The sequence below is a fragment of the Gymnoscopelus braueri genome (genome assembly GCF_963280865.1).
Source record: "Gymnoscopelus braueri genome assembly, chromosome: 14".
In the NCBI taxonomy this organism is placed as follows: domain Eukaryota; kingdom Metazoa; phylum Chordata; class Actinopteri; order Myctophiformes; family Myctophidae; genus Gymnoscopelus; species Gymnoscopelus braueri.
This window is the reverse complement of record NC_137619.1, coordinates 19,443,267-19,455,481: the sequence shown is the minus strand read 5'-3', so window position 1 is coordinate 19,455,481 and position 12,215 is coordinate 19,443,267. Positions and strand designations below refer to the sequence as shown.

The following is a 12,215-nucleotide window of genomic DNA, read 5'->3' as shown; positions in this document are numbered from 1 at the left end:
TGAAGACTTTTTTGGGCACCCCTTCTAGGATGTCTTAGGATGACCCAAGGGACATGTGTGACACATTTTATACTTTTTGGAGATTCTTTAGTTGTCTTTTGAGTCAATCGACAACACTAGGCGGCCATTTTCAATTTGGTCAATAACTCACTTCCTGTTTCAGATTTTTTTGGGCACCCCTTCTAGGATGTCTTAGGATGACCCAAGGGACATGTGTGCCACATTTTATGCTTTTTGGAGATTATTTTGGTGTCTTTTGAGTCAACGGTCAACAGTTTAGGTGGCCATTTTGGATTTTGTCCATAACTCACTTCCTGTTTAAGATTTTTTTGGGCACCCCTTCTAGGATGTTTTAGGATGACCCAAGGGACATCTGTATCAAATTTCATGCTTTTATCCGCCGCGTAACGATTTTTCACTTAGTACCCCCTACTAAAATGACAAATAAAGCAATCTTGAATCTTGGATCTTGAATGTGGTCGTTATGCCAATTGATTCCTCCCAAAACAAAAATGTTCTATTTTGTCACTGCTGTTGTATCCTAGTGACTCACCTACCAGTGAGGAGCCAACCGGGATGACGTAGAGCCTTCATCCTAATCCTCCCGCCCAACACTGCCTGCTGACAGGTGCTGCCCCAGGATTACGAGCAGTGACAATTATCTCCCTCCCTGCCCGGTTTCCATCCCCCGAACACGGGCCAATTGTAGCAACAATTACTATCAGAATATAGAGCTTTAACATTGGAACAAAAACATGTTTTGTTTTAATCAAAAATATAACTTGCGGCACCATTTAAAATCTCACCATGCACAAATTGCAAAGACTTTTTTCTACAACATGGCCAAGGCCAAGTCATGTCGAACAGGGTCCTGTCTGTAGGAATGCAAGTTATGTCTATAGCGGTTTTATACTTGTAATATATGAAGTATTTGGCCAAAGGAGACGCAGACCGTCACCACACTAGTCAACAATGCAGTGACGGTGCCATCTGAATATTTCATGTATAGAATAATGTCATCAATATGATGTCAAGAGATCCACATGGGAGTCTTGTTGTGTCCTCACCTGTTGTTGGTCTTCAGGTAGATCATAGCGAAGGCCAATGTGGCTCCGGGACAAGTGACGTCAACATTGATGGTGTCACCTTCCTGGGAGAGGTAGAATAACATATCATCACACAGAAAAACTGGGCAACATTTCCTCTTAATTACTGATTGATTGTTGGTGGTATATCGTTTGTGCGCGTGAGGGGGGGGCATCCTTCTATGTTGGCCGTGTAATGGGTTACCAATAGTAAATGCAACCTACAGTGAGAACTACAAGTGGTTGTGTTTGTACAGTATTCTGTTAATTCCATAGTGGTAGTTGGACTTATACGGTCTATACATGTTGGTGTACCTTGATCTGGTAGCTGGGGGACTTGTGTTTCTCACGGTTGGCCCCGGCTTGCGTCCTGCGGTGGCCCCCGACCATGTACTGATAAAGCTGCTCAGGAACATTCAGGTCTGTCATACCTATCAGGTTACTACCATGCTACAGGGAGGGAAGGAGGAGAGAGAAAGCATGAAGGGAGTAGGATGACAAGCATACAGGATCGAAAAAACGAACGAAAAATGGTAGAGGAGGAGTAGAGAAAAGAGTGAGAGGAACACAGAACAATCAATTCAGTGGAGGGATGGGAGGGGGGGGCAGTGTGAGAATATCTCTTCTTCCTCTTTCTCAGTGGGCCAAAACAAAAAGGACCTTTACGTGTATTATGACAGGTCGACATCATTCTTTTCTCCTGGAAACAAAGAGGAACTCATGTCATTCACTCAACCCCAACTGATTCGTGTCACTGGACCTTTCTTTGCACTATGTGCACCTTTAAGCCATTGATATGCCTCTGAGGAATGAAATGTGCGCTTACTAATTGAATGAACACAACCTCTGATCTACAGCTTGTATTGGTAAGCTATTGTTGTTAAAGGAGTAAAACTAGAAAATGTGCTCCTCAGAGCACAGGTCTCCGCCAGGCGAGTACTGTTCCTGACTAATCCTGTCTTACCTATTTATATTACACAGAATTCTAGTACCCCCCCCTAACCCCCCCAAAGAAAATGTCGTTTGGGGGTACAAAATCATGGGATAAAAAAAAAAAAAAAAAACAGAGGGTCGCCCCCCCCTTAGAGAAAGTGCGTCGACGCATGCGCAGTGCGCAGCTTTGTGTTTTTTCATGAAGCTGGTTGCTTGTTGCTCCCGCACGATCTGGCAACAGCGGTGCATACGCAGTTTTTTTTTCCCGTTGATTTTTTCCCGTGCCCGTTCAGCCAGTCTGCCAATTGTAGTATAGATATTGTGATGATGTCACGTGAAGCTTGACCAACGTTAGCTTGGCTGAGCCGGACACACACACATATTGTGATGATGTCACGTGAAGCTTGACCAATGTTAGCTTGGCTGAGCCGGACACACACACAGAGGGTGTCTCCGCCAGGCCGAAAAACAAGACCAGGAGACCTGGTTCTGCCAGACCCAGAATGTGTCCATATATGGTCAAAAAAGGAACAAGATGGACATACTTTTATGCCCATGTATGGACGAAATGGGTCAAAGCCTGATGGAAGCTCACTTTTTTTTAAAATGATTTTTTTGAAGTGCGTGGTACTATTTATAGGTTATTAATTTCATCATGCGTCTCGCTAGCCAATCAAAGCAAAGGGTCTGAATAGAGTCAGCCAATCACGGTACGGCGAGAAGGGTGTGAATAGAGTCAGCCAATCACAGTACAGGGAAGGACGGAAAGGGTGTGAATAGAGTCAGCCAATCACAGTACAGGGAAGGACGAATTCCCAACCCCACTTATAGGAGCGGCTACACCGCTCAAGAAAATCGGTCCATAAAGTCAAAAACACAGCTCCTATTATCATTTAGATTATTTTCTACCAAAGTCCGCTTAGAAACATTCCAGAAATATCACCAAAGCTAAAACACACTTTAAAACACCTGGAAGCAAACCGGCTCATGCACGAGCGAAGAACGCGCATGGGTGTGCCCTTAGCGTTCAACCGGAGCTTATTCACATGCATTTAAATGTTTATTTTCTCGTTCTATAACCACAGTAGAAGAAAATATAGAAATGGACTACATTATGAGCAGTGTTTTGGATTTAATGGACAGATTTTTTTTGTTACGTGGTGTCTCTGATTAATTCTATTATGTCAAGTTTTTTTCTTCATTTTTGGATTCTGGATTCACCATCAAGGAATGTTTTACAAACAAAAATTGTGTGTTCACCCATTTAGACCTGAGGCAGATCATTCTAAAACGCCTTCTAAATTCTGACCTAAGTTTTCTGAAAAAATTACAAAAAATTTATGTTGCTATATACTGTACATAGCAACAACTACCCCAAAAGGGGTTCCCGGATTGAAAGGTATAGTTACATATAGGGGTTCCCGGTCCAAATGGGTTAATCTAAGGGTATGTGTGTTTGTCTGATCATGTCAGTGTCAGGCTATTGCAATATGTCCGTATGCATATTTTTGCCTGTTTTTTCCTGTTTGTGTCTGCATGTGTGCAAATATGTATGACCACTGAAAGTCTTATATAAGCACACGTGTGTGTGTGTGTGTGTGTGTGTGTGTGTGTGTGTGTGTGTGTGTGTGTGTGTGTGTGTGTGTGTGTGTGTGTGTGTGTGTTGTGAGACGCACCCCCAGACAGACCATGCCCAGGGCCAGTCCAGCAGCCAACGAGTAGGACTCTCTATCAGTAGAGAACTCCATCTCAGGACCTGGGAGCCGGCCTAGAAAACACACAACAACAACTTCACTGAATGCATTTACCCACACACCAGGTTACTGTCAATAAATTGGTTTTACTATTAAATTTCATGACAAAAAAAATAATTTCTTCTAACAACCTGAATCTGCAAGAACATATGTATAGTTAGGTTACATAAGATGAGACTCTGTGAGACGTATTTTAGATTTGTTGGGCGTATAACTATCCATCCTAAAATGTAGGCTTTCCAACAGTTTTTTTTTGTTGCTCTTTATAAGCAGTTTTCAGCCCTTCTGCTCAGGTGACCACAAAAAATTAAGCAATTCCATACTCACAGCCTCTGAGGCAAGAGCACACAAAAATCAGGAACTGTCAGGGGAAAGGAAAATAAATGTACCGATTTCAGCAAGAAGGACCTCAGCGTTGTGTCTATGTCCTGTTCCCTGGTACACTAATCCAATGCCTACCACCGCTGCGACCTGTTACAGCAGGAGAGGAGAGAGGAGAATCAAACACATCCATAAGGACACATGAACACCCCAACACACACCTGCAGTGTATGTCAGTGGTATCAAAGTGGGGTCCACTCCAACGGGGTCCCCAGCTAAATTACTTAATATTAGCATCGAAATGTGTTTGCCCACTTTAACACTACTGTAATGGCTATTTGAAAATAGCTAAGCTCACTTTGAAATATTTTAACTACACAAATCTTGCATGGTGGTCCTGGGCACAAAATATTTTCAGATGGGGGTCTGTGGCCAAATACATATTCATTTGGGAGTGTTTGACATGAATAAGCTTGAGAACGTTATATGACAGATCATCATACCCACATCTCTACTGTATGTTATATGACATATCAAACACACACCTGTCCTGTACTTTATGTTATTATGACAGATCAAACATACACCGTAGTTATATAACAGTTCAAACACACACACCTGTACATTATGTGGAACATCTAGCTCAGTGGAAGTGGGCGGGAGCAGGGCGGGGATGTGGATGCTGAGCAAACGGGTGATTGACATGTCCATAGTTCCCAGTTTGGCTGATGACACACCCAGTAACAGACCAATACTGGTCATCTCATGACCCTGACAGAGAGTGTGAGGGATACAATTAACAGATATAAAGTGGGCCTGACGGATGAATATGGCAGATTTAAACATCATTTCACACAGATGATGAATCTAAACGTTATTAGGCCAGTTCACTTAGTTTCAGGAAAATACTTATATCACATACAGTCAGTGGTGGAAAGTAACTAAGTACATTTACTCAAGTACTGTACTTAAGTACAATTTTGAGGTATTTGTACTTTACTTGAGTATTTCCAATTTCTAATACTTTTACTTCTACTCCACTCCACTACATCTCAGAGGCAAATATTCTACTTTTACTCCACTACAATTATTTGAAAACTTTAGTTACTAGTTACTTTTCAGATATAAACTATGATATAATGAAACATACATTAACCACTTCAGCCCTATTTTAAACCTAGGCTATTTGAAAACAGCCGATCTACAAGCTCACAACGCGTCGCATCGCGACGCGTTGTGAGCTTGTAGATCTGCTATTTTCAAATATTTAGTACTTTTACTTTTGGTACTTTAAGTACATTTTGATGCCAATACTTTTGTACTTTTACTCAAGTACATTTTTAATTCTGGACTTTTACTTGTAACAGAGTATTTTTATATTGCAGTGTTGATACTTTTACTTAAGTAAAGAATTTGAGTACTTTTTCCACCACTGCATACAGTAGGTGTTAAAGCAATGTTGGACTTTGGTAGAGCCTTGAGTTGTACAGTTACGAGGGCATGATGCAAATCCAAATTACAGATGGGGGCAGGAACAAGGTTAATTATGTACACAAAAATAGATCACCATCCATTTAGTGAAAAATGTACAATCTTATCTAAAATCTGCGCTACCAGCCCTTTAGAAACTGTGCTGTTAGAAACCCAATTAGAAAGGTTGGACTCTCTACTAGATTATGAGATGTTTTGTGTGCAACTCCATAATGGAATCACTACTTCCGGTTCTTTGATCACCGTGCACAGAAGCAACAGAACAAGGAAAATATTCGGATTTATACCTTTAGCAATATACAACCCAAAGTTCTACCAAAGTTCAACATCACTTTAAATACTGCATTTGGAAAAAAGATTTGACAGTGTACCATTTCATGTCAGAATTTGACATTTGTTGGACACTTATTACCTTTCAAAACCATGAGGGCATTTATTTAAGTATGGGTGGCCCCTAAATCCTGACAGTGTTAATACCTTGCTCTACACATTGATCCACTGCATAACATTGACAGTGTTTTCCTTTAAAATGTAAACATCACATTATGTCACCAATTGTTCTCTGGCATTTTCTCTGTGGGAAGAAATGACTGTTCACCAGGGGCTGCATCTCTCATTAGATCCCTGTGGACAGCATTCAATTCAGTGTGCCTGTATGCGTCTCTGTTGCCACTTTTGTACAGGGATCATGCAGTAGTGGCGTAAAGAAGAGCCATAATTAATGCCGGCTTTGCTTAAATTTTTTACACAGAACCTATTAAAGCTGCCCATGTGTGTGCTTTTTCATGGCATGCCGGCGTCCCAGAATCAGAAGTGTGCACAACAGTGTCAACATCTAGTATCACACTAGGCTGTATGACGGCTGTTGTAGGCAGATTCTAAATTACATAATTTATTTACAGCTACAGTAATAACCCACACATTTATTTGACAAAATACCAACACAAAATGGTAGCAGACCACACAAGCTCAGTTCACCAAATCTATTTCTTGTGTGTCACACACACACACACACACACACACGACTAACTTGCCTCTTGCCCGTTTTCTAATGTATTACATGAGAAAACGGTTATTACAGTATTACAGTAATAAAGGCTGCCTGTCTTTAATGACAGCCAGTCAGGTCAAATTGTGAAAAAAAAAGTTGTTTGTGCGATCAGAAATACATTGCAGGAGAAATTGAAGAGAAACTAAATTGGATGTTGCCGAGTTCAATACAATTGAAACCATTCAATTCATCTCTCTCTCACACCTTGGCTCATTTGTTATTAATTGATCACAGATATGTCTGTTGTGTGACATAGCGAGAACTGAAACCTTAATATAAAATAATCACAAGCCTAGATGTAAAGTTAACTACATTTATCATGTACACTACCCTTTACATCTATTTCATGCAGGTTCAAAAAGCCTTATAGCAAGAAAACATATGCCATAAATGCCGTTGCCATATTATTTTCAAGTCACATTTTGAGTTCAGAGTGAATGAACCATCAACCCCGGATCATTCTTTTTGATCAGCTTTACTTTTGATTTAGCAGAATTTAGTCCTATCTGATGGCATTTTGCTAGCAGCATCCTGTTATTTTGCTCATCTGAAACTGGGAGATGGCTCACTCTGGTTCACTGTTCTCAAAGACAAAGACTTTCAGTTTGACTGGTTCCCTGGCTCTGATGTGTGTTCACAGCTCTGATCTTTACTCATTCAGAGAAGTATGTGTGCGCGATTGTGTGTGTACGTGCGTGCGCCATGCATACAAGCTTGGGATTTACATGTTTGTTAGTTTTTTTTAATCTATGCTACAGTCTCAGCATACAGGAACACGCACAAAACACATTTATGTAATAAGGGAAACTTACAACTGATAGGATTCTAATTAAAATTGCTTATCTGGAGCGCCTCAGTGTGGCTGCAGAGTTCAATGAATAATAATCTGATTTAATAATTTAACAATTGTATCAGACCGCTGAAAACGTCAAAACTCCTTTCAACACAGTTTCAGATATATAGTGAATTTCATTTATATTAATCAATTCATTCTTAACTAATCTCTCAATTGGAGAACCTCAGTGCCCTGCAGAGTTTAACCCATAAAGACCTGGAACGCATCTGTGTCTCTTTAGATTTCTTTGGCTATTCAAAAATAGCAGATATACAAGCTCATAGCGCGGCACCGAGTGCCGCGCTATGAGCTTGTAGATCTGCTATTTTTGAAAAATCGTGAAACTTTTTTTCTTTCTTTTTTTCAAAAAACTGTCAGGATTTAGAAAACATTTTAAAGAATCGCCTCAGGTCTTAATGGGTTAAATCAATTGGAGAACCTCAGTGCCCTGCAGAGTTTAAATCAGACTGTTGACAATGTCGTCAGACGGGGAGGGGGCCCTCTCAGTAAACGTAAATAGTTTGGGCAATTCATCGATCAAATAAACATCCTCCATGCGATTGACATTTCCCTCTTTATGCAGCGCGAGTGCCTAGTTGTTTAGATCTCATAGTCTGAGAGGACGTTCGGCCGGGTGAACGTAGCCTATTGCACAACTGCCAGTTCAGTGAGTGACGAGAAAACGCAGGCAGAAATAGTAGGCGGTGAACAAGGAAGAGAGTCTAACTCGATTGCGCCCTCTGCTGTTTGCATCGCTTTCCAGTTTGAATCGACTTTAATCGTCTCGCGATAAATCGTTACATGACTATATGCTAGTCAATTAAGTACAGTATAGACAGTACTGCATATAATATTGCAATATTTCAGGAGTTGCGTGTAGAGCATTTAAATTAACAGAAACAAATACATGCTAGCATAAGGATCTGTGGATAACAGTGGTCATGCCTCTATTTTTTTTGTATTTAGCAGTCTTGTCTAACTGAAGAAGGTCCTGACTTTGAAGCCAGACAATTTCAGCTCTGTGATGGACTGTCTAGGGCTGGGTACAATAACCACATTACCAGTTATGTGATGCATACCACGGGGTTGAGCTCATTGCCGCGATTTTAAATGTATTTATTATTATTATTATTTTGCTGGTGAAAGTTAAAGGAGGGCATATGGTAGTGATGAGCGGGTCGACCGCCAGGATTTCAGAGGCAATTATGCGGGCTGAGGGTGAGCGGGTCAGCCGCTCTCCACGAAAAAAAAAAAAAAAAACCCTATTTTGACCAACATGCTTGTTTATTCAGCTCATGACAATGTTGTACTGTAGACATTTAAAGGGACTTTGGGTACTTAAAAGAGCGCTATATAATATATATATATTCCCACCGCGGGTCGCGGGGCGGGTTGAGCCATAGATTTATATATGGGTTCGCAGGGCGGGTTGAGGCGGGTCACGTTCCGTCGCGGGTTGGGGCGGGGCGGGTCATGAAAAAACCCGACCCGCACATCACTAGCATATGGTGTGTGATATAAAAACTAAGCTTACTATAAACATTGTTTAGTTAATATCATCACTGACTGTGACCATTCAAAATACTTTTGGGGAGAAACGAAAGTCACTTCAGTGTGAGGAGTAGAGGCTGTGGGTGATTTGTTTTGTGTCCATCGGCTGAGTACTTGATCTACAGAAAACATTCAGCTGAATAGACACAAGACAGACAACTGAAGTTGCGCTAATTCTCTATGTGGGTAAAATGCACAGAGGGACACGAGTCTTGTTGACCTACTTTCATGTTACTTCCCATTGAAGCAATATGCATTTGTGATGAAAATACAGTATATCCACTGTAATCAAACAGACCAACTCTAATCTACAATCGGATCAAAAGATTTCCATCAACCCTGTCTTACATCATGGATTCATTTTCAAACTACAATTTCGGTTGGTCGATATGGCAACAGCAGCAACTTGGTGACAGAGGTTAGCTAGATTTATAGCTGAAATGCAGTATTGATGAAAATTTATTTTCTTAATTTTTTTCGCTTTTACGGGAGAGGTCTACCTTATTCACCTGTTTCCTAGGCAGTGTGTTTTCCACTTCCTGTCGGATTTCATTGGATATCATTAGTCATCTGACCAGTTTCATTGGATTTCATTGGATCAAATCGACAGGGAGTGGAAAACACACAGGAAGTGGAAAGCCTAGGAAACAGGTGAATACCCCATGCATCCTGATATAGACTCTAGCATGCCCACTGAACTGGGCCAATGACAAAGTGAACAGATGTGTTTACCTTGGTGAGATAGTCATGTATATTGAGCGTGGCCAGCTTGGTGAGGTGTCCATTGAGTCCCAGAGCCATAAGGAAGCCTGCGTACTCATTGGCCAGCTCAGGACTCTTTGGCTTGTTGTAGGCTATCCATGCCGAGTCCACCTTAAATACAAACATACAATGCACATGCTATTTAGTCCAAAGGCCAGCAACTTTTCATTGGATATGGATACACTGCTAATTGAAATTATAGAAACATAACACACAAAAACGTCTTTAGTTTCAAATTACTTTATTTTTCTTTCGTAACTTCATTTGTGTTGTGATAAAAACAACATACATACAAACAAACAATACACAGATACCCAGACACAAACACGCACACATACCTGTGAGGCAGGGGCTATCTTTAGTCCAGCAGCCACTCCATTATGGAAGCTGGACCAGCTGGTCATATTGGGAGGAACGTCAATGTTACCACTGTTCAGGTCCACCATGGTGTTCCTGGGAGGAGCACGACCTGGACAGGATCAAAACAGACTTATATACAGACCAATTCCATCTACCAAATCAACCCACCAGTCTATCAATAGTTTCCACAAAAGAAATCATGTTTCCATGATAGGGAAAGAATATTATTACCTGTGAGATTGAGTTTGGGAACTGGCAGGGGCTCGGTTGGTACAGGGTGATAGGAGAAGAGAGTGAACAGACCTCGACCCACTGGGAGAGACATGGTCCTCTGACACAACTGGAGGAGTCTGAGGGCGAGGGGGCAGAGAGGGAGGAGGAAGAATAGTGTTTGTAGGAGAGGGGGGGGGGGTGTGAGAGAGTGAGTGAGAGAGTGAGAGAAAATGTGGGACACAAAAGGTGAAAGAAAAAACTAAATTAAAGAAAAATAGAGAAGACGAACATTTGAAAATGCATGTCCCACGCCACTTAACTCACTTGTTCTCTTTCTCCTCTATGTACTCATGGTCTGACACCTCTGGTAGCTGGACCACACTAACCCTCACGGGCCTGGAGCTCTGGAGTAGCCTGCGAACCTCATGGACCCTCAGGTCCTGACTCCAGATCAGACCCGTCACCTAAAAGAGGATGGGTGGTTAAAACAGAGGATGTATTTCTTTAGACTGGTGCTGAACCAGATTGAGCTGGACCCTCTCACCTCCTGGATGATGTCAGACATTCCGTCCTCCTCCTCGTCGGCCTCTGTGGTAGTGGGAGGTTCCAGAGTCAGACCCGAGCCTACAGACTGGACGCACAAACAGACAACACACACACACACACACACACACACACACACACACACACACACTTGTAAAGCTAGGTCCATATAGTCATTGTCGGGCAGAAACCTTTTTATGTCCAAAGAAGCCGTTACTTTTCAGGACATGGAAAAAAATGTCCTTGTTCCAATGGATCTAATGTAGTTATTATTTAGTGAAAAGCTCTTGTTAATATTTTTCAGTGGTTAAATAATTATAAAATACACAGTATTAAATAGTTCTATATTTTGATAGCAATACCGGTTCCGATTCTGATACCGGGGATCTCCCTGTATCTCCAGCTCTAAGTTAAAGGAGAATTTTGGACTACGTTTTTCTTACCTTTTCTATGATGTTAGGATATATATGAATGGTACAGTAGATTTTTTATTTATTTTTTTGATCTGACGTTCATAGTGACAGAACACTATGCAACCAAAAAAAAAAAAAAGCTATTAAAATATGTGATCTAACGCAAGGCCTATCAGCGCACGTTTTAAGCTGTGGCGGACCCAGGATGGAGTTATGAAAATGTTCTACTGTACCATTCATCCTAAGATATCATAACATCATAGAAAAGGTATGAAAAACTTAGTCCAAAATTTTAACACGGGATACCAATTTCATCCAATCAGGGAAAGAATTATATTTTTTTCATTGTATTTATTTATTTATTAAAGGAGAAATCCGGACATTTTAAGTGTTATCTTTGATGTGTCGCTTATCACTCACCATCCTTGAAAGGGACGTTGAGTTATTTCAGAGAGTCCCGTGTCGTAATTTTTTCGACCCCCTCCGTTGGCATAATGGGAGCGCGTGCCTAAGTGAAATTCGTCTATTATAACCGATGCAAAGTTATTTTTTTCTCTACTACTACTCATTGTAGAGTCTCATGATACTCAAACATGCACTGAAAGTTCCTGAGAGGCTAATGCTAATGCCGAACGAGCTAACGCTGGTTGCTTGTTTCTCTCCCAGAACCTGGCAACTCGGTGTTGCCAGGGAGAGAAATAAGCAAACAGCGTTAGCTCGTTCGGCATTAGCATTAGCTTCTCAGGAACTTTCAGTGCATGTTTGAGTATCATGAGACTCTACAATGAGTAGTAGTAGAGAAAAAAATAACTTTGCATCGGTTATAATAGACGAATTTCACTTAGGCACGCGCTCACATTATGCCAACGGAGGGGGTCGAAAAAATTACGACACAGGACTCTC

General features: G+C 41.2%; 1 protein-coding gene across 1 annotated transcript in view; it reads right to left on the bottom strand.

The window, feature by feature from the left end:
• The window catches only part of anapc1 (anaphase promoting complex subunit 1), a 73,607-nt gene that overhangs the window by 33,874 nt on the left and 27,518 nt on the right, over positions 1 to 12,215 (bottom strand). The window contains exons 28-37 of the mRNA XM_080448620.1: positions 10,901 to 10,987; positions 10,681 to 10,820; positions 10,375 to 10,493; positions 10,122 to 10,252; positions 9,754 to 9,894; positions 4,712 to 4,864; positions 4,162 to 4,243; positions 3,695 to 3,786; positions 1,401 to 1,535; positions 1,068 to 1,150 (exon numbers count right to left, since the gene is read on the bottom strand). Of these exons, the coding sequence (XP_080304746.1) occupies positions 1,068 to 1,150; positions 1,401 to 1,535; positions 3,695 to 3,786; positions 4,162 to 4,243; positions 4,712 to 4,864; positions 9,754 to 9,894; positions 10,122 to 10,252; positions 10,375 to 10,493; positions 10,681 to 10,820; positions 10,901 to 10,987 (1,163 nt within the window). The remainder of the gene's footprint in view (positions 1 to 1,067; positions 1,151 to 1,400; positions 1,536 to 3,694; positions 3,787 to 4,161; positions 4,244 to 4,711; positions 4,865 to 9,753; positions 9,895 to 10,121; positions 10,253 to 10,374; positions 10,494 to 10,680; positions 10,821 to 10,900; positions 10,988 to 12,215) is intronic.